The 21,915-nt window shown below is 35.9% G+C and overlaps 1 protein-coding gene across 7 annotated transcripts in view; it reads right to left on the reverse strand.

Annotated features, from left to right (window-relative positions):
• Positions 1-21,915, reverse strand: part of SMARCA1 (SNF2 related chromatin remodeling ATPase 1) — a 69,235-nt gene that overhangs the window by 26,409 nt on the left and 20,911 nt on the right. For 4 of the 7 annotated variants that reach the window (XM_007118175.4, XM_028482632.2, XM_028482630.2 and 1 more), the window contains exons 11-19: positions 21,192-21,418; positions 19,931-20,052; positions 17,100-17,135; positions 16,028-16,180; positions 13,592-13,724; positions 12,848-12,996; positions 10,291-10,410; positions 2,845-2,955; positions 2,470-2,583 (exon numbers count right to left, since the gene is read on the reverse strand). In XM_007118175.4, coding sequence (XP_007118237.1) covers positions 2,470-2,583; positions 2,845-2,955; positions 10,291-10,410; positions 12,848-12,996; positions 13,592-13,724; positions 16,028-16,180; positions 17,100-17,135; positions 19,931-20,052; positions 21,192-21,418 — 1,165 coding nt within the window. Of the gene's footprint in view, positions 1-865; positions 974-2,469; positions 2,584-2,844; positions 2,956-10,290; positions 10,411-12,847; positions 12,997-13,591; positions 13,725-16,027; positions 16,181-17,099; positions 17,136-19,930; positions 20,053-21,191; positions 21,419-21,915 lie in introns of those variants that run through there. The other 3 variants (XM_007118176.4, XM_028482633.2, XM_028482634.2) reach the window with 2 other exon arrangements.

The following is a 21,915-nucleotide window of genomic DNA, read 5'->3' on the forward strand; positions in this document are numbered from 1 at the left end:
TCGCACCTTCCTCCTTCCTATCACCCTTCGCAGCTGTCCCTTCATTCCTCCCTCTTCTAAGGTTTCCTCTCTCCTCCATCTCCTTCCAGCTGGCCACCACCCAACTGTCATGTAAGACCCTGACCCTTAACCACAAACTGCCTGTAATGAAAGGCACTATTTACATTAAAACCAGAGCTGTGGTGAGAATGTGGTGGGCACTGTATTATCACAGGGAACAGAATTTCAGTATCTCCAAAGAAGGAGCATAAACAGTTATATTAGCAGAGGTGATTTTTTTATTGCTGCTACTTGACTACCACTTGGCTCACCTCCCAAACAACATGTCAAACCACTGTAAACACAGTCCTTATTTAGGGCTGCAGAAAGAAGCAGAGTTATGTCAGATGCAGAAATAGACCAGAATGTCTGAGTGGAAAGAGCATAGCATTTGAATGCTCAGAACCTGTGTTTGAGACCAGCACCCTTGGCAACTGTTAGCTACCTGACCTTGAACAAGTCACTTAACCTCACTGAACTTGTTTCCTCACCTATTATATAGAGGTGATAATAACACCTATCTCACAGGGTTTCTAAGAAATCAAATGAAGTATGTGGTAAAGCATTTATTCAATTATAAGATACTCTACACAGATATTTGGTCGATTACTGAGGTCTAACATTTCAATTTAATTCTCCTTTTAAGTCTCACTAATAATAGTCAATAAAAGTTAACAGAAAATAATGATCTAAACCTAAAATGTTTAATAATTCTTAGTGGGATCATGTATATATATTTGTTTACCTCGTGAAATCTTATTCACTACTTTATTAATTTTACTATTTTTATTTTACATTTTAAACCTATAACTTGCCTGTTTCTTCTAACATATCGCTGTTTTCACTTTCTTTGAAACTGGTTTTATGCCTGATCCGATGTTCAACCATGATTACTGTACTCTTCTACAACTTCTAAGAAGGATTTTATCCAGTCCTGTTGGTTAAATACATTCAAATTTAATCATATTTCCCTAACCAGATTATAACTAACCACTTTATTTATATATTTTATACTTATATTCACCCTAAATTTCTTGTTCCTATTTATATATATTTCCACTTATATTCACCTTAAGTTTCTTGTCCCTATTTATATATATCTAAACTTTGGTACATAAATAGCAAGCAAAAATTTTTTGCTCTATTTCAAATCACAGTGCTCCCACTTTGGACAAATAGTAGAAACACCCTAGAGATTCACTCAGTTCCAAAATATTTTTTTAACATCTTTATTAGAGTATAACTGCTTTACAATGGTGTGTCAGTTTCTGCTTTATAACAAAGTGAATCAGTTATACGTATACACATGTCCCCATATCTCTTCCCTCAGTTCCAAAATATTAACTAACTAAATATCTTATGTATATAAGGAGCTTTTCTAGGCATATAACCGTTACTAATCAAAATAACTGGTCACAGTTCCACTTGTGATAAAGGTTCACAAAATAAATTTTAAAGCACAGCTTCCAATTCATAAAACAAATGTTCATAAAATTATAACAGTGTTAATACTTTTAAAATTTGGTTCATACTATTGATTATTATTTGGTCATCCCTTTCCACTCACTAGGAAGCCAATTTCAACATACAGAAATATGCTTAATCTCTCAATGTGATAGTTGTAAGTATGACAAACGTTATATTTCACTCACTATAAACGGGTTCTTATCTACCTATATAAGTAAAAATTTGAATTCCAAAAGATCATTTTTAAGTTCCATAATTCATTATCGTGTTTATCATTATTTTAACACCTAAGTGTCCACAATCTACTAACCACCAACAGGGTTTCTATCAATCTACGAGCAATAAACACAAAAACACCATTTCTTGGTCATTTTGAGGAAAATAATCAAAAGTTTCCTATTATCGGGCTTCCCTGGTGGCGCAGTGGTTGAGAATCCCCCTGCCGATGCAGGGGACACGGGTTCGTGCCCCGGTCCGGGAAGATCCCGCATGCCGCGGAGCGGCTGGGCCCGTGAGCCATGGCCGCTGAGCCTGTGCGTCCGGAGCCTGTGCTCCGCTACGGGAGAGGCCACAGCGGTGAGAGGCCCGCGTACCGCAAAAAAATAAAATAAAAAAATAAAGTTTCCTATTATCTACCATACATTCACTTCTATTTAAACACATACCTATTGTTTATTCTACATATTCTTTGAGCACTTGAACATGAGCATTATTAAAATGTTATTACTATTTTGAAATATTGGTAAATTCTCCACTAATCTCATTTAGTGATGATCTTACTGGTGATTGGGTAGCTTGATGCTTTGCTTCCAGTTAAACCTCCTCTTTGGTTTTAAAAACACCACTATTTTGACTTACTCTTAAGTTCTCTCACATTAAAATGGAACACTTTCTAGTCTAGCTTGATACATTATATTAGCTTAAAAGATTGTATTATGCTAATCCAAAGAACTGAAAAATTACCTTATAGCCTATGGTCTTCCTATAATAAAGAATTTCCTTTTCGAGGAGCTCAAATAAGCGTGGTGGGAAAAACTGAAAATCCTGAACATTTGGCTGTTTTGGAGGTCGTGGAGCCTGCGGGGGAGAAAATGCATTACATATATATTTGTTTTCAGTACATGAAGTGAACATACTTATCTTTTATTATTTCTTTTATATATAGAAAAATGAATACAATGGAACCCATTTATATGGCTGGAGCATATCAAGTACTTTTCTGTATTGTTATATTTTAGGGACTAAGATTTAGCACTAATATAAGTAAATCTGAATCAGAGTCCACGTTACAAGAGAATTCTACTGTAGGACATAAAACCTGGCCTCATGCTGCTTTACCTTAGGAATCTTTGGCTCACTAACGCGTAAAGCCTCTCTGAAGTAGGCATCCACCGCATAGTTGGCTTTGCGCTCTCGTTTGGGAGGTTCAATCCATTCCACCATTCCAAGCTATACACGAAAACAAGAATGAGGAGTTTAATAATTCCAAATTGTTTTATAAATATCAAGCACATCAAGGTCGTAGAAGTGTGAGAAAAACAAAGCCATTAGGAAGAATCAAAACTTGCTTTGTAAAACTCTAATTGGAAAAGATAAATGCACCCGAAAAGAATCTGAAAAAAAATAACTAAATCACTTTGCTGTACACTTGAAACTAACACAATATTGTAAATCAACTATACTTCAATTAAAAAAAAACTTGCTTTATAAGTCACAGTTATACATCCCAAGTTCCAAAACCTCATACTGTATACCAAGTTTAGGTGCAAGTGCAAGGATGGTTTTCTTTTTTTTTTTTTAAGTTTGAAACTTAGCTCTTCCTTAGTAACTGAGAAGAATTTGCATAATCTGGTTAATATTTTATGTCAAAATAAATAAATAGCATCTAATATAGGAGGAAGACTAATATTGATTCTGGTAACTGTGTTAAGTGTATGAATTAGAAAATAGCTGAAAGGCATAAATAATGAATATCAACATGACAGCCATATATCCCTTCAAATCAAGAGAAATTTTAAATTAAGACCTCTTGATAAGGTAGCTGTGGGAAAAGCCAGTGGAATCAGAAAGACCTGAATTTGAAACCAGGTTCTGCTACTTTACCAACTGTTTAACTTTGAAGAAATTATTTTCTCCATCTCTAAAATGGGAATGATAATAATACCTACTCTGAGGATTAAATGTGACCATATATGTGAAAGCATTAGGTAAGCTGCCAAGAGTTAAATGTAAGTTATTATTAAATATCCAAAGTGGGGTGAACAATGGTTTGGTAGCCTTACAAAACTTTACCCCAATATCAGCTAGAAAATGCAATTTAAAAGTCAATATACAAAAGTGACAATATAAAGTTCTGGAGTCTGTAGGTACGCTTTTCTAGTTCAGATATTTTTCTTGATTTCACAGTGCCTAGCCTAGTACTTTTACACAAAAGAGGCCATTAATCCATTGTGTTGGCTAAAAGTTTTGTTTGTTTTTTTCTGTAAGATGGCTCTAGTAGCACTTAGTTGTCTTTAACTGAATTTGAAACAATTCTGTTAGATTGTATGTGACAGCTGTCATATCAGCATGCATTTAAAAAAAAGACTTATCAAAATTGGTGAATTTTTGTGTAGCCATTTTAACATTGAAAATGGAAGAAAAAAAGCAACATTTCCAGCATATTATGCGTTATTTTTCAAGAAAGGTAAAAACGCAACTAAAACGCAAAAAAAAGATTTGTGCAGTGTATGGAGAAGGTGCTGTGACAGATCAAACGTGTCAAAAGTGGTTTGCGAAGTTTCGTGCTGGAGATTTCTCGCTGGACGATGCTCCACAGTCAGGTAGACCAGTTGAAGTTGACAGCGATCAAATTGAGACATTAATTGAGAACAATCAACGTTATACCATGCGGGAGGTAGCCAATATACTCAAAATATCCAAATCAAGCATTGAAAATCATTTGCACCAGCTTGGTTATGTGAATCGCTTTGATGTTTGAGTTCCACATAAGTTAAGCGAAAAAAACCTTCTTGACCGTATTTCCATATGCGATTCTCTACTTAAACATAATGAAAATGTTCCATTTTTAAGACAAATTGTGACGGGTGATGAAAAGTGGGTACTCTACAGTAATGTGGAACGGAAGAGATCGTGGGGCAAGTGAAATGAACCACCACCAACCACACCAAAGGTCAGTCTTCATCCAAAGAAGGTGATGTTCTGTATATGGTGGGATTGGAAGGGAGTCCTCTGTTATGAGCTCCTTCTGGAAATCCAAACGATTAATTCCAACAAGTACTGCTCCCAATTAGACCAACTGAAAGCAGCACTGGATGATTAGTCAACAGAAAATGCATAATCTTCCATCAGGGTAACACAAGACCGCATGTTTCTTTGAGAACCAGACAAAAACTGTTACAGCTTGGCCGGGAAGTTCTTATTCATCTGCCGTATTCACCAGACATTGCACCTTCAGATTTCCAATTATTTTGGTCTTTACAAAATTCTCTTAATGGAAAAAATTTCAATTCCCTGGAAGACTGTAAAAGGAACCTTGAACAGTTTTCTGCTCAAAAAATAAAAAGTTTTGGGAAGATGGAATTATGAAGTTGCCTGAAAAATGGCAGAAGGTAGTGAAACAACAGGGTGAATAAGCTGTTCAATAAAGTTCTTGGTGAAAATGAAAAATGTGTCTTTTATTTTTACTTAAAAGCCGAAGGCACTTTTTGGCCAATCCAATACAATTAATGGCCCCACTCTATTTGGCCTCATCTACAGGCTGAGTTCTAACCTTGTTATCACATTTTAAGAGTGGATGATAAACTAAGATGACTAGAATGGTTAGAAATCATAAACTCTGTGTCTAGAGAAGTAAAGACTAAAGACAAAATGGTGGCATCCACATATGGAAAAGTCTATCAGATAGAAAAAAAAAGTTATTTGTTGATCCATAAGATTAAAACCAACATGGGAAGTCACAAGAAAGTAGATTGCTACTCAATATAATTTAACAAATATGTCTTAAGTACCTATTTGCAAGTGTCAAGGATACAAAAATGAATAAAACAATCTCTTCCACCAAGGAGCTTATAAGCCAAATTAGAAGTATTTTGAGGGACTTCCCTGGTGGCACAGTGGATAAGACTCTGCGCTCCCAATGCAGGAGGCCCGGGTTCATTCCCTGGTCAGGGAACTAGATCGCACATGCATGCTGCAACTAAGAGTTTGCATGCCACAATTAAGAGTTTTTTGCATGCTACAACTAAGAAGCCCACCTGCCTCAACTAAGGAGCCCACGTGCTGCAACTAAGGTGCCCGCCTGCCTCACCTAAGGAGCCTGTGTGCCACAACTAAGACCCGGTGCCACCAAATAAATAAATATTTTTAAAAAGAGAAGTATTCTGAGAACCAGGGAATATAACACAGTGAAATGAAATATCCTGAGAAAGAATCCCAACATGAACGAGTTCAACCAGAGGCTGGATGGGGTGGGGCGGGGGGGCGGGAAACAGAGGCTAGATAACTGTCCTAGATGCTATAGATGGGATTTCTTAATCACAAACAAGGTTAGACTAAATGTCTCTTTTACCTCTAAAAGTTCATGAGATGGATAATGTGAATTATATAAGATGATGAATTTTGTTTTGTTTTTCCCCTCAGATGGGTTAATGTGAGATGACAGTAATAGAAAAGATTTTTTTTAATAACCAATATTTATTTGTCTCAAATGGGATGAAAAATCAATAATAACGTAACTTTCTAAAAGTAATGTATTTGGCCCTTTAAGCTATACTTGTTTGAAGGTTTAGATATTCAAATTTGAAAGAAGTATTAAAGGCCAATTCCTGAACTTTCAAAAACAGAATAAATCATGCTGAATTAGTTTGTTTTAGATAAGACTACATTAATACAAACTTATTCAGGTTAATTTATTCAGAATCAATTTCAGTCATTATGACTTAATTCACCAGGTATGGTTATAAACTAATGCAACTGGTTCGACAAATCTTATATGAAAATCTACATCACTGTGCAATTTCCATATGTATGAACAACATTCTTGCAGGTTTTCAATTCTCTTCAAAGGACAGTGTGAACTTATTTTATGAACCTATCTAGAAAATATGGAAAGACATAATAAAATATAATTTCAACTCAGAATATTCAGAAAAAAATCTGATTTAGTCAATTATAAAAGTCATCATAATTGTTATCATTAAAATTTCTTTATATCTGTACATCATTATTTTGCTAGAATTAGAAACACAGGAAAACTTGTTATATTAGAAATGGACAAATATTTTACTAAGCCTAATATTCCTCTAAGAATGTAGGTAGGAAGCACCACTGATATTTAGACTTTTCACTGTTACTTTATAAAACACTCATAATAACAATAAGCCCAGGGGAATAATTGTAAAATTAATAAAATTCATATCACATAATGAGATCTAAAAAGCATATTAGGAAGGCAGTTTCCACTCTGTGTATGCAGGCTATCACCTCCATCTCCTCAGAGTAAGCCATAAGTAGTCTGAATTAAGGTTATAGATAGAATAACCACATAGATTTTGGTCAAGATACTAAAAACTAACCAGAAATAATGATAGCAACAAAGCGTTATCAACATACTAGTTGCAATGCAAATTAAAATGGCTCACCTCTGATTTTTCAGGAAAATCAATACCCAAGAATAAGCTTTTTTATTTTAAAAAATTCATTCTGTCAGTTAAAAAATATAACAGCATGGGCTTCCCTGGTGGCGCAGTGGTTGAGAGTCCACGTGCCGATGCAGAGGACACGGGTTCGTGCCCCGGTCCGGGAGGATCCCACATGCCGCGGAGCGGCTGGGCCCGTGAGCCATGGCCGCTGAGCCTGCGCGTCCGGAGCCTGTGCTCCGCAACGGGAGAGGCCACAGCAGTGAGAGGCCTGCGTACCGCAAAAAAAAATATATATATATATGTATATATATATATAAAACAGCTTTATAGAACAATTTGAGTAACAAAATAGAAATGATAGAATTGTATTATAACTAAAAAAATAACTCTCCTTGAGTCCATGCTGATATAAATAAATGAGTACATAAATAAATGGGGAGAAGGGACAGCTCTTCCTTACAGAAAAATCCCAATTAATAAATGTAGATGGAATGAAGGAAATACAAAATTACCGTTAAGTAAACACCACAATAACTATTGCAGGCAAACTCCACCAAGAGATGCTAAAACCAGTGGGCAAAATTTTGAGGAGTATCTCCCCCCACCAAGATACTTATCAATTACGAAGGGAAAAATGGGAACTCTACAGAGGAAAAACCCAGCAGACATCACCTCAACAAAGTGATTAAGGTTACTGTCCCCAGTAACATGACATAGTGACGTCATATGTTCCCTGGTATGATGTACTGAGAAAGACGTAACATCCCTTCCAACACATTCTTGCTAAAAATGCATAATGTCAATCAAATCATGAAAAAAATGTCGAACAACCCCAAAGTGAGATTCAAACTACAAGACAACTGAACAATACTCTTCAAGAGGGTCAAGGTCATGAAAAACAAAGAAAGACTGAGAACTATCACAGATTAGAAGAGACCAAGGAGACACAGCAACAAAATGCAATGTGGGTCAAGAGAATGAGAAGACAAGCCACAGACTGGGAGAAAGTGTTTGCAAAAGACATATCTGATAAGAGACTATTATCCAAAATATACAAAGAACTCTTAAAACTCAACAATAAGAAAACGACCATTCTCATTTTTAAATGGGCAAAAGATCTGAAGAGACACGTCCCCGATGAAATATACAGATGGCAAATAAGCAAATGAAAAGATGCTCCCCGTCATATGTCATCAGTGAAATGCAAACTAAAACAAAGACATACTACTACACACCTACTAAAATGGCAAAAATCCAGAACACTGACAACACCAAATGCTGGTGAGAATGTGGCGCAACAGGAACTCTCATTTACTGCCCACGAGAATGTAAAATAGTATGGCCACTTTGGAAGACAGGTTGGCAGTTTCTTACAAAATTAAACATACTCTTACCATACAATCCAACAACCGTGCTCCTTGGGATTTACCCAAAGGAGTTGAAAATCTATGTCCACACAAAAACCTGCACATAAATGTTTATGGCAGCTTTATTCATAATTATCAAAACTTGGAAGCAACCAAGATGTCCTTCAGTAGATAAATGCATAAATAAGCTGTAGTACATCCAGAAAATGGAATATAACTCAGCACAACAAAGAAATGAGCTATCAAGCCATGAAAAGACATGAAGGAACTTTAAATGCACATTACTAAGTGAAAGAAGCCAATCGGAAAAGGCTACATACTGTATGATTCCAACTATATAATACTCTGGAAAGGGCAAGACTATGGAGAAAGTGCAAAGATCAGTTGTTGCTAGGGGTTGACAGGAGGGTGGGATTAACAGGCAGCACACAGAGGGTTTTTAGGGCAGTGAAACTATTCTGGATATCATAATGGTGGATACCAGTCATTTATACATTGATCCAAACCCACAGACTGTACAACACCAAAAGTGAATCCTAATGTAAACGATGGACTTTGAATGATAATGATGTGTCAGTGTAGGTTCGACTGGTGTGGGATGTTGACAGTGGAGGAAGCTGTTGGGGGGAGGAAGATGGAATATGGGAAGTCTTTGTATTTTCCACTTGATTTTGCTGTGAACCTAAAACTGCTCTTAAAAATAAAACTCTGTTTTTAAAAACTGCAATGTGGGATCCTGGATTATAAACCCTGGAACAGGGAAAGAACATTAGGGGAAAAACATGTTAATTTCCTGGACTTGAACACTGTAATATGATTAAGTAAATTGTTAACATTAGGGGAAGCTGAGTGAAGGATATATGTGAACTCTTTACTGTTTTTTGCAATAAAGTCTGAAGTCATCTCAAAATTAAAAGTTTTTAAAATTACAGCCATAATTTCAGTTTAAACAGACAAAATAAATAAAATTCCCATTTCTTCAAGAGACCTTTGCTGTCCATGAAGTATATTACAAGGCATTCTTTTATAAATGAGACCACCTGTAACAAAGTCCTTCTGGCAATTAAGTAACTATATGTTAACAATAATATTATTACTAATATAATTAACACTAAGTGCTACATATTTTGTTCTAATTACTCTATAATGTAATTACTCCAACCTCCATTTGATAGGTGAAAAAACTGATTATCCAAAGTCACTTAATTATGGTTACCAAAGGGGAAAGGAGGGGAAGGATAAATTAGGAGTTTGGGATTAACATATACACACTACTACATATAAAATAGATAACCAACAAAGACCTACTGTACAGCACAGGGAACTATACTCAATATTTTGTAATAACCTATAAGGGAAAAGAATCTGAAAAAAATACATATGTATGTATAACTGAATCACTTTGCTGTATACCTAAAAGTAACACAACATTGTAAATCAACTATACTTCAATAAAAAAAAAATTTAAGTCACTTAATTAGTGATAGAGTTGTGATTTCAGCTTTAGAATCCAGGGACTCAACCACATCCTATACTGCTTCTCAAAAACAAAAGTGGTGGTAGTAGTAGTAGCAGCAACAGCAAAAATGATGTTGATGGTGGTGGTAATAATAATAATAATAAACCAGCCCTTAGATAAGATCATTTTGACATACATCACTTTCACTCTATAGCACAGTATTGTGACAGGTAAGTGCCAGTGTTTTGTTAAATATATAATTGTTACAGGAAGAAATGCTAATTTGAGAATCTAATGGTTGAGGGTAAAAAGTTACCTTCTGTTTTTCTCTATAATCTTCTCCTTCAAACTTGTACAAACTTTGTTCAGTGTCCATTCTAAAATTTCTCAGAGAAGACTCTCCCATTTTCTGCAAGCGTTCATTCATCTCTGCAGTCTAAAGTTGAATGCATTGAAATTAGAAAATTATCACTGAATTACTTATAAAAATCTGTGGATTTTCTATCTTTTGAAAAGTCAGGTTTTGATATGAAATATGCAATCTGTTAATTTACAAGGTAATAATGCAATGTTAACATCGAACTTGAATATAAATTTAATTTGCCCCAAGTAATTTAAATACTTAAGTGGTTCTTAAGTGTTCTCACTTAGGCTTTCTTTAAAATCTTTTGGGCTTCCCTGGTGACGCAGTGGTTGAGAGTCCGCCTGCCGATGCAGGGAACACGGGTTCGTGCCCCGGTCTGGGAAGATCCCACATGCCGCGGAGCGGCTGGGCCCGTGAGCCATGGCCGCTGAGCCTGCGCGTCCGGAGCCTGTGCTCCGCAACGGGAGAGGCCACAACGGTGAGAGACCCGCGTACCGCAAAAAAAAAAACAAAACAACCTATTGTCATTGAAGATTTAGCCATATTATAATTTCTGCTGCATAATTTTAATGGGACACATGGCTAATGCTAAAACAAAGGCAAACTTGGATTAAACAACACATTTGCACACTAACATGAAACACAGTAACACAAGATTGTTCAAATTCCAACATATGACCTCAGATACATGAAAAGGTACTAAATATCACTAATCGTCAGGAAAATGCAAATCAAAGCTACAATCAGATATCACCTCACACCTGTTAGAATGGCCATCATCAAAAAGTCTACAAATAAATGCTGGAGAGGATGTGGAGAAAAGGGAACCCTCCTACACTGTTGGTGGGAATGTAAATCGGTTAAGGCAATGTAGAAAACAGTATGGAGGTCCTCAAAAAATTAAAAATAGAGCTACCATATGATCCAGCAATTCCAAATTCCACTCCTGGGAATTTATTTGAAGGAAATGAAGACACTAACTTGAAAAGATACCTACCTGCACCCCCATGCTCGTTACAGCACTATTTACAATAGCCAAGACATGGAAACTACCTGTGTCCATCATGGATGAATGGATAAAGAAAATGTGGTGTAAATGTATACAATGGAATATTACTCAGCCATTAAAGAGAAGGAAATTCTGCCATTTGAGACAATGTGGATGGACCTTGAGGCTATTATGCCAAATGAAATAAGTCAGACAGAGAAAGAAAAATACCATATGATCTCACTGATAAGTGGAATCTAAAAAAAAAAGAAAACCTAACTCATAGACCCAGAGAACAGATTGGCTGGTTGCCAGAGGTGGGGGGTGGGAGGTCAGTTTTAAAATAAGTAAGTCCTGGGGCTATAATATAAATGTATGGAGATATAGCCTCAGAAACAAAAAATAGTCTGAAAAGTAAATTCAACCAATTTACAGGAAATACAGTAAATAAGTGAACATGGTAAAATACCCCGTGGGGATGGAATCAGCAAAATCTAGACTATGAGCAACTCAAAAGGCAAACAATCCAGTTTCTTCACCAAATAAATTACAAGGGAAATAATACATAAATGGAGGGAGAACCTACAGATTAAAAAAGATACACATGGGCTTCCCTGGTGGCGCAGTGGTTGAGAGTCCGCCTGCCGATGACAATGTATAGACCTTATATGCATTCTGATTTTTAAAAAAAGTTTTAAAAAAGCTTAGCTACTTCTGAGATAATTGGGAATTTGAATTATAACTGGATTTTTGTTGTTAAAGAATTATTGGGGTTTTTCATGTGGGACAATGCCATCATGATTATGTTTTTAAAGAGTTCTTATATTTTAGAAATACATAGTGAAATATTTACAGCTGAAATGATATGGCTGAGATTTGCTCCCAAATAATCCAGGAAGGGGGAAGATGAACTGGGGGTGTGAATGGGGCAGGACTGGTTGATGGTTGTTGGAAACGGGTGATAAGTACATGGGGGTTCATTACACTATTCTGTCTACTTTTGCTTATGTTTGAAATTATCCATAATAATTTGTGAAAAAAGGTAAATTCAACACAAAATTGCAATATTGCTTTTATACTTTATACTGCTTTTTATACTTTATATTGCTTATTATACTTTAACAAATAATGCTTTAATATTTTACAAAATGTTCACAAAAGTTTCAGTTAACACAGTGTATCAGTAGATAATTTCTAATCCCATGCAAAAAAGTCACAAAAATGCAGTCCTGATACAAGTGATTAAACAAAATTTTTTTTTGGCTTTTAAGTGGAGTAAATACCAATATTATAAGCATGAGATGTAAGGTCACTCAGTTTTAAACTCTGGTTCTTACTCTTCTCACCAAAAATTAAACTAAAAAAAAAAAAACCTAAATTATCCCTGGATATAAATCTACAAATTCTTAGAACATGAGTCATTTGAAACATGCATTTGAAACAGTGCACTACAATAATCATGCTGAAATAAACTGATGTTAAAGCAATCCATCATGAAAACAAAATGCCATTTTAACTAACCTTCTTTTCCCCTCTTTCCAGAAGAGTTGTGATGTCTTCATCTGTCAGCTCACTTTCTTTAGAAGCAAAAACATGGGTGGCTCCATGACGTATCATTTGTAACATTTCCTCTTTTGCCATCTTGTTAGACTGTTGGTCAATAAGTCTTCCTGATAAAAATAAAAGTTGTATATATTCAATGATATTCCAGAGAAAGCATAGCATATTAGTTCTAATCAGAAACTACTACATTAAAACATAAGTAAAACTTTATAATGGAAAATTAGTGAGCTTTAAAGTAATTTTTAAAATGAACAACCCTGCAAGTTTTTCTTCTACCATACCTTCTATTTCAATATGAATTTCCTTCTATAAAATTCAGTTAAAACATAGAAGGGCAGAAACATTTTTTCATGTTCAAACTTCATTTCTCAGATCAAATTGTTCTGTATGAAAAGACACCCTCTAATACATGTTTTAAAATTTTTCAACCAAACATTTTATCTGCTAAATAATACCAAGTACTTCAAAAGACATGCCACTGACATTCAACTATAAGCTAGTGATGTTCAAGTACCTACTCCATATACCGAATGCCAGGTTTCAAAATAGGCAGATTTAAATTAGCATTTTTTAAAATTTGACTTTTTTCTTTTACTAAGTTTGCAGATTTTGGTCAACTTTCATTAAAAGTCATCTACTCTGAAGAAAACTGCACATGTTTTTCAAAAAAAGACACCTAATTCAGTTTACACGTATAAATACCTTGTTGTATGACAATTGAGTCAAGTCTCAGTTTTATCTCAGCTCTTTCAACAATCCTTTCTTCAACGGTGTTGTCGGTGATGAGACGAAATACACGTACTGGCTTCTTCTGACCGATACGATGTGCCCGATCCTAGTAGAAAAAATCCTAATATAAGACATTGGGTATTCTGGATAAAATGTATGGTATAGCCAGCTTATGCTATAAAATTCTGAAAATAAAAATTAGTTCCTGATCTCTCTAGACCTGCCACTTTTGAAACGAGGGTAAAGAGTATTAAGAATATCTAGAGACCCCTGGGAACACAGAAATCTGCAAATATTGTGCCGTACCATTAATGGAAATTTCCAGAAGGACAACAGACAAAACCCCTTTAAGATGAGGACTAAACAGAGCTGAAAGCTTCTGGATTAAGTTACTAAGTAACTTTAAGCCATTAAATACAAACATCTTCCACACTAGCAAGGAGTTTTTTAAGTGAGGGGCAAAGTAGTTAATAAGGGTTGCTTTGGTGGCAAAAGTCAGCTTTCTCTCATCAGCAAGCAGTTCCTTCTGTTTACTGAGGCAATTCAGGGATCTGGAGTAAAGGGTCATAAAAATTAATGGGCTATTAATACCCTTACTGTATGGTCTTGAACTGGTCCTATGGTTTACAGTTGGTAAAGGTGTGACAGGTGGCAAGTTCTGATAACATATAAACAGCTAGGGGGAGTGTTCTTGTTTTTTGTTGCTGTTGTTTTTAAAACATCTTTATTGGAGTATAATTGCTTTACAATGGTGTGTTAGTTTCTGCTTTATAACGAAGTGAATCAGTTATACATATACGTATGTTCCCATATCTCTTCCCTCTTGCGTCTCCCTCCCTCCCACCCTCCCTATCCCACCCCTCTAGATGGTCACAAAGTACCGAGCTGATCTCCCTGGGCTATGCGGCTGCTTCCCACTAGCTATCGATTTTATGTTTGGTAAAATCGAACATATATGTATATATGTCCTTGCCACTCTCTCACTTTGTCCCAGCTTACCCTTCCCCTTCCCCGTATCCTCAAGTCAATTCTCTAGTAGGTCTGGGTCTTTATTCCCGTCTTGCCCCTAGGTTCTTCATGACCTTTTTTTTTTTTTTTTAGCAGCCACTATGGAGAACAGTATGCAGGTTCCTTTAAAAACTACAAATAGAACTACCATATGACCCAGCAATCCCACCACTGGGCATACACCCTGAGAAAACCATAATTCAAAAAGAGTCATGTACCACAATGTTCATTGCAGGGGGAGTGTTTTTAAAACACAAGAAGCTGCCAGGGCAAATAGGTGAAGGGAGGAGGCTGGTGGAGAAAAAAAAAAAATCAAAGAAACAGGGTTCAAATCAGCCCTTGTACTAAAGATAAAAACACTAGAGCCAGTAACAGTTTCAACACGGCACACTGAGAGGGAATGCAACACCCCTACACATATTTACATTTCAAACTCAAATCAGTAAATCGTGAAAGATCAGCTATCCTCTAACACTTTTAAGGAAATAAAGCGTTGCCAGTAAGTTTTCCAGTTCAGTAACACTGTAACTTACTGGGGCTTACTCCTACTTAGTCACATCAAACACGCAGTTTGGTACCTAAAGCAGTAACAATTATGCCCAAGCATGTGGATTTTAAAATGTCCCAATGGTCAATATTTTCAATTCTCTATTATAAAAGAAAAGGGACGACTTCTAAGCTCTGCCTCATTGGCATATGACTTTAATCGTTTCCGAAGACAGTCAGTTGTCCCATAAATTCTGGGGATTTTGAATGCATAGCTATGTTGTATCTTTTTACTTCTGAAATTATATATATCTCAAAACTTGAGTCACAGTGACTCAAGTTGTAGCTCTAGTTCAATAAATTATACCATGATGAAAGGTAAGAAAAGCTCCCTGAATCTTTTTTAAACATAGAGTAGTTTCTGATGGTGTCCTTAGGTAGCAAATGTTTTCCTGGAATATATTCCTTTGTTACCTTTTTACCTTCTTGCCCCAATTGTTTTATAACAGAAATTAAAATCCTATCTCTCCCAATTTCAGTGCTAAGGATTTTAATATACTTAGTTGTTAAGGAAAATAATACTGAAAGACTAATTTTTAAACCCTTTTCATTAAAACATACGTATGTGCCCTCTTCAATATTTAGGAGTGGGAAGAAATGACATTTCTGTTTCATGCTAAAAGCCAAAATCAACACACAAATGCTATAGTTGGGCTTGGGGTGTATTTGGTTTTGTTTTTTTTTGTTTTTGCAATTAGCACAGCAACTTTGTTTTCCAGAAAAATCTATTTTAACATCTACAAAACCCTCCAAAGATTGTTGTTACCCTTTTATCATAAATTACCTTTGTGCTGTATAAATAACAATAGTTTTCTGAGCTAAGGTAAATTTCTGATATCATTAAAGATTACTAACCATAGCTTGTAGGTCAACCTGTGGATTCCAGTCTGAGTCATATAGTATAACCACATCAGCACTTGCCAAGTTAATTCCAAGACCTCCAGCCCTGGTACTCAGCATAAAGATGAATTTGCTACTATTAGGAACATTAAAGGCCTCTATTGCTTCCTTTATTTAATTGACAGGAGATGGAAAAAAAAGAGAGAAAAATCAAATTATATTACCAGAGTCCTTAAGAAAGAAATAAACATTTTAACATGCATGCTCAAAACCCCACTTTGTAATATTCTTCCACCTTCAAAAATATTTAAGCATCTATCCATAAACTGTACTATGTGTAAAGTAAAAGGTGTATCACATAACGTTCCTAATCTTTAGAAGCTTACATCAGTAAAAAGAACAATCACAAAGACAAATTTAACTAAGCAAGTAATCAATCATTTAAATTATTTTAAAATAATAATAGTGAAAATGTTTTAATTGAGTGGGAGCTAAAATATATCTAGGGGGTAAAATGTCAGACATCTCAACTTCATTCCCATTAATTTATGAAGAATTAATAAAGAAGGTATAGAAGACCAACCAAGGGAGATAAAAGTTTAGAAATGGGAATGAGAGCAACAGATAGAGGGGAAGGTAAGTAGATTTATTTCCATATGGTGAAAAGGAGCAAACAGGGAAGTAATGAGGAAAATCAGGAAGGTAATCCAGGGATATTCAGTGAAGAGCCTTAAAAATTAATAGGATGTTAATATCCTTACTATATAAAGATCTCATACAAATTAATTAGAAAGAAACACTAAGACCCCATAGAAAAATGAGAAAAAAAAAGGACAGTATACAAAAGAACAAGTACGAATGGCTAATAAACACAAGAATAATGTTCAATCTCACTAGTAATCAAATAAATGCAAATTAAAACAACATAATACCATTTTTTAAAGATTAAAAAAATGATATACTCAATGTTGACGAGGGGGCGGTGAGACGGGCACTCTCATACATTGCTGCTGGGAGTGTAAATTGGTACAACCTTTCTGGAAAGCAATTTGGCAATATGCATCAAGAGTCTTAAAAGTGTTCATACCCTTTGACCCAGTAATTCCACTTCTAGGAATTTATCCTAAGGAAATAATCAGAGATGGGCACAAAGATTTATGTATAAGGACTTTTACTTAAGCATTATTTATAATAGTGAAAAATTGGAAACAACCTGAATGATCAACAGTAGGGGGATAAATTATTTATTGTATGTCCACAGGATGAAATATTACACTAAAATTATTTTTACAATGATATTTTTTACTGATATAGGAAAGTACAACATAATGTTGAGTAAAAAGTATCAGGATACTGAATTTCATATGTAGTGTATAGAGTATAATATTAATTATTTATATATTATATATGCATAAAAAGATTGGCCAGAAATACTTTTCTTCTCAAGATTTCCTTGGCAATCATATATTACTTTCATAATCACAAAATACAGGAAGTTCTATTTTTCAGGAATGGAGTGGCATGGTCAAAAGTTGCAGACAGAGAAGGTGACTCTGCCGCAGTCCATACAGCATGTAGAGGGGGCAGTATAGAAAGCAGCATGGTGTAGTGAGAGGCAATTTGGTGTAGAGGAAATAGCAAAAACCTGGGCGTGAATCATAACTCTACCATTTATTACACATGTGGTTCTCAGCAAGCATTTAACCTCTCTGAGACACAGTTTCAAGTGGAGAAAATTATGCCAATACTTTACTGGGCTGCTGGGAGAATTCAGCTGGAACTCTAAGTTGCCTAGCTCATAGTCGTTGCTTGACTAATGTTAGTTCCTTTCCCTATAAAAGTGAGGAGGCCAATACGTAAAGGTTACAGAAGCTAGCTGAATTTAGCTGTAGCAATGGAGAAAGGGCAAATCCACTGCTATTGAGAAAGAATTGCTTATTAACAGCTCGCAAACAAATCGAGTAAGGAATTAAAGGTAGTCTTCCCCTTCTTACTAGGAAAATAGATGAAATGCTTGTCTGAACAACAACATAATGGGAAGGCAGGACATTTCCAAAACAAAATGAACAGCTCTCACTTTGCTGTATCTTTGTTTTTTTTAAGATTTTTTTTTTGGATGTGGACCGCTTTTAAAGTCTTCATTGAATGTGTTACAATATTGCTTCTATTTTATGTTTTGGATTTTTGGCTACAAGGCATGTGGGATCTTAGCTCCCTAGCCAGGGATCGAACCCGCACCTCCTGCATTGGAAGGCAAAGTCTCAACCACTGGACCAGGGAAGTCCCTCACTTTGCTATATCTAAAGTCAAAGCATGTGATTCAAAATCTCTGAAGGGAGAACATTATTTAACATTTTAAGAAACCAGATAATTGGAGCATAATTAGGTAAAGTCCACATTATTCATGAGCAGAGAGATTAGACAGAAATGCAAATTGGCTATTTGAGATCAGAAAGCACCTACTCTTCTGCCTTAGTATCATCTTCATTCCGGGAAGAAGGGCCATCTTGAATGGTACTATGTTTAATGTGGATTTGGAGAAATCCATTCCCAGGAATAAATCAGCAAAAGCCCAATAAAGCTTCAAGTTACCATTTCAGAGAGGGTAAAAGACTAAAGAGCAGGGAACAGTATAAGCTTTGAAACGTCCTCATTTATAAATATTACCACAACTGTTTTCCCACAGTGGGTAGCAGGGAAACCCTTAATGTGAAAAGGGCCTGTGCTCCTGCTGTGGACACTATGGTACACTATGCCAGGTTTCACTACGGAGGCACACAAGGGACAGAGTGCCCACTGCAGCTATGGAAGGAGAGGGACACAGGCTGAGAGTCTTTGTGGCCTGAGAAGGGGTCCTAGAGCTGAGAGGTGAAAAGGCCTGTGTGCACTTTCATGACCTGTGGGCTATACTGCACTACATAGCACAAAAACTCTGTTCATACATATTATATGCAGTGATCCTCACAACACTGTCAGGAGAACAGAAGCCTAAGCATTAATATTACCCTTATAATAAAGAGTCAAAGATACTGAGGCTCAGAGGATTAAATAGCTTGCACGCATAGTGGTGGAGTTGGTGTTAAGTTCAGGTCTTCTGAAACCAAGTTCAATGCATTTTCCACTATACCATGAAATCACGATCTCTGCCCAGAGCATGAGTATAGACTTAAAACAGAGGCCAAAGACAGAGCCCTGAAGGATCACAGAAAAGAGAAGATAAATTAGCAAAGCCCTCTCCCTCAAAAAAAAAAGTGCTTTAAAGGGCTTAAAATACATAAGACCCCTGACATTCATGAGAAATCATCTAAAAATCTTTAGGAATTTCCAAATTAGAGAAAAATACTGGGTGCTAGGCAGGCTTCGTCATTAGCTAAGTGACTCATTCCTGCACGCCAACCTTTTAGTACTCCAAAATCCAAGTGCATGATAAGCTCCTACACCTATGTTGTCCCATTTCAGTTGTACAAAACTTCTATAAGACTGAGATCATTCCCTTTACAAATTACTGTCTCATGAGTCTACGGTTCCTCACAAATAGAAACAATCTCAACTGTTAAACTCCATGAATGGCGAGGGTCTAATGTAGGAGGCAAATCAAGAAAAGAAAATGACATAGAATCAAGGGTCAAAGAGTAAACTGAGAAACACGTAGTCAAAAGGCCAGAGACAGCAGTGATTAGAGGAGGTAAGGATGTAATAGATAACTTAGGATGTCTTTGAAAACCTTGGAAAGAATGATTTGTAAAGAGCCAGTGTAATGGAAGTCCAGCTAAAGATCTCAAAGAGAGAGAGATGGTAGTGAGAAATTCAATCCACCTAGCTAAAGAAAAGGCCAAAGTTCAAAACTACCTAATGATGAAAAACATGGCTTAATTGAACTCTGATTTTTCAAGTCTTGTTTTATTTTCTCTTCCTCACCTCTCTTTCTTCATGTGGGGTTTGTCCATCCAGTCGACAATACTCGTAACCACGCCACATACAATAATCCTCCAAAATGTCCAGCAAGCGAGTCATCTGGCTAAAAATGAGAACCCTTGAACCTAAAACATTTCACCAAAAAAAGCAAGTTATTCATCTTGTGTAAAACTAACTTGAAAATTACAAAAATAAAAGTAAACATCATATGCAATATAAATATACAGCACATGAACACTCCACTAACCACACACACACACACACACACACACACACACACACACACACCTTCAAGGGGTACTATACAGAAGTATGCATTTGTTGAGTTACACATTTTTAAGGTCTTCAAAATCCTCCACGCATATTGAGATGATATAAAATCTGCCCTTACTAGAAATAGAGACACAGATGTAGAGAACAAACGTACGGACACCAAGAGGGGGGAAGTGGTGGGTTGAATTGGGTGATTGGGATTGACACATATACACTAACATGTATAAAACAGATAACTAATAAGAACCTTCTGTATAAAAAAATAAATAAAATAAAATTTAAATGATAAAAAAATAAAAATAAAATAAATTTTAAAAATAATAAATAATAAACAAAATAAAATCTGCCTTTACTCCATCCTGAGGATGTTTCTAGTCTCTCATCCTCAGTAGATACACCCCCATACTGCTTCCAAGCTTCTTTTCCTAACATACAAGTCTGATCACATCACTCTCCACAGCCAAATCTTCTGTGACCACCCCCACCACCTTCAAAATAGTCCAAACTCCTTAAATCATAGTGTAAAAGGCCTTTTGTAATGGCCCCATCCATCTTCTCAGACTCATCCACTGCCACTCTACCCAAATACCACAAGCTCCACATTCCCTTCTTTCACACCTCTGCTTCACTGAAGATGTGGAACACCCTTCCCTTCCTTTTTCTCATGGTTTACTCCTACACATTCTCCCGTGCTCACCTCAAACGTCATCTTTGTGAAGACTTCCCCAACTCCCAATCTCTCAGCATATCACAGCACTATCACAATGACCTGCAACTGTTCCTCCTCACTGTACTGTGAGCATCTACAAGGCAAGGACTGTTGTCTTGTGCATCTTTGTATACCCAGCCCATAGGACAATTCCTGACAAACAGTAAATACTCAACAATGTGTGTTGAACAAGTGAATGAATGAATGACAAATGATTATGCAAAATGTTATTCATACACAATATTAAGTTACTTCACATTAATTTGAAGATTTGTAACTCACCCTGTTCTTTGAGTTTGGCCAACAGTTTATCAAGAACTACCATTTTACCACTGTTGCTGACAATGTGCTCATCAGTGGTATACGGTGGACCAGGTTCAGCACCATCAAACAGGTAAGGATGATTACAACACTTTCGAAGCTGCATCAGAATGTTTAAGAGCCGCATCTTGTCCATTTTGCCAGCAGAGTTTAGAACATCAATATCTTTCATCAGGATTTTTGTATACCTAAAATTTTAAACTATAATTAATCATCGACTATTATAAACGCTTAATGCCATCAAGAAATGTCCCTTTGGAAAAAAAATTAATGTCCCTTTGGTGATCTGCTTAGATTCCTATTTAAAGAAAAACAAAAAGATTTGATTTGAGACTAAATTTGATCAGCAAAACCCAAAAATCGTGAAGATCTGAATATTTTAACTTGTATGTTGCCTGTAAACCTATTTCCTCCTGCTTTATCCATTGCTAAAAATTGCCATCAGCTGATAACAATTCAGACAACTACATCTGATAATTATTAATATTTAATAACTACAATATTTGCTGAAAGTTGGTATCTGGCTTTTACTTGTTTGAGCTAAGAACAATTGCAATTTCTTATACCTGTCTTCATAGGTCATTTTTTTCTGATCCTATAAACATTTTTGTTGTCTTTTCTAGACCTTCACCCAGAAGAAAACAGACCTATGTATCCACCTGGACAGTAATAATATTTAATTATA

This window comes from Physeter macrocephalus, chromosome 21 (genome assembly GCF_002837175.3).
Source record: "Physeter macrocephalus isolate SW-GA chromosome 21, ASM283717v5, whole genome shotgun sequence".
In the NCBI taxonomy this organism is placed as follows: domain Eukaryota; kingdom Metazoa; phylum Chordata; class Mammalia; order Artiodactyla; family Physeteridae; genus Physeter; species Physeter macrocephalus.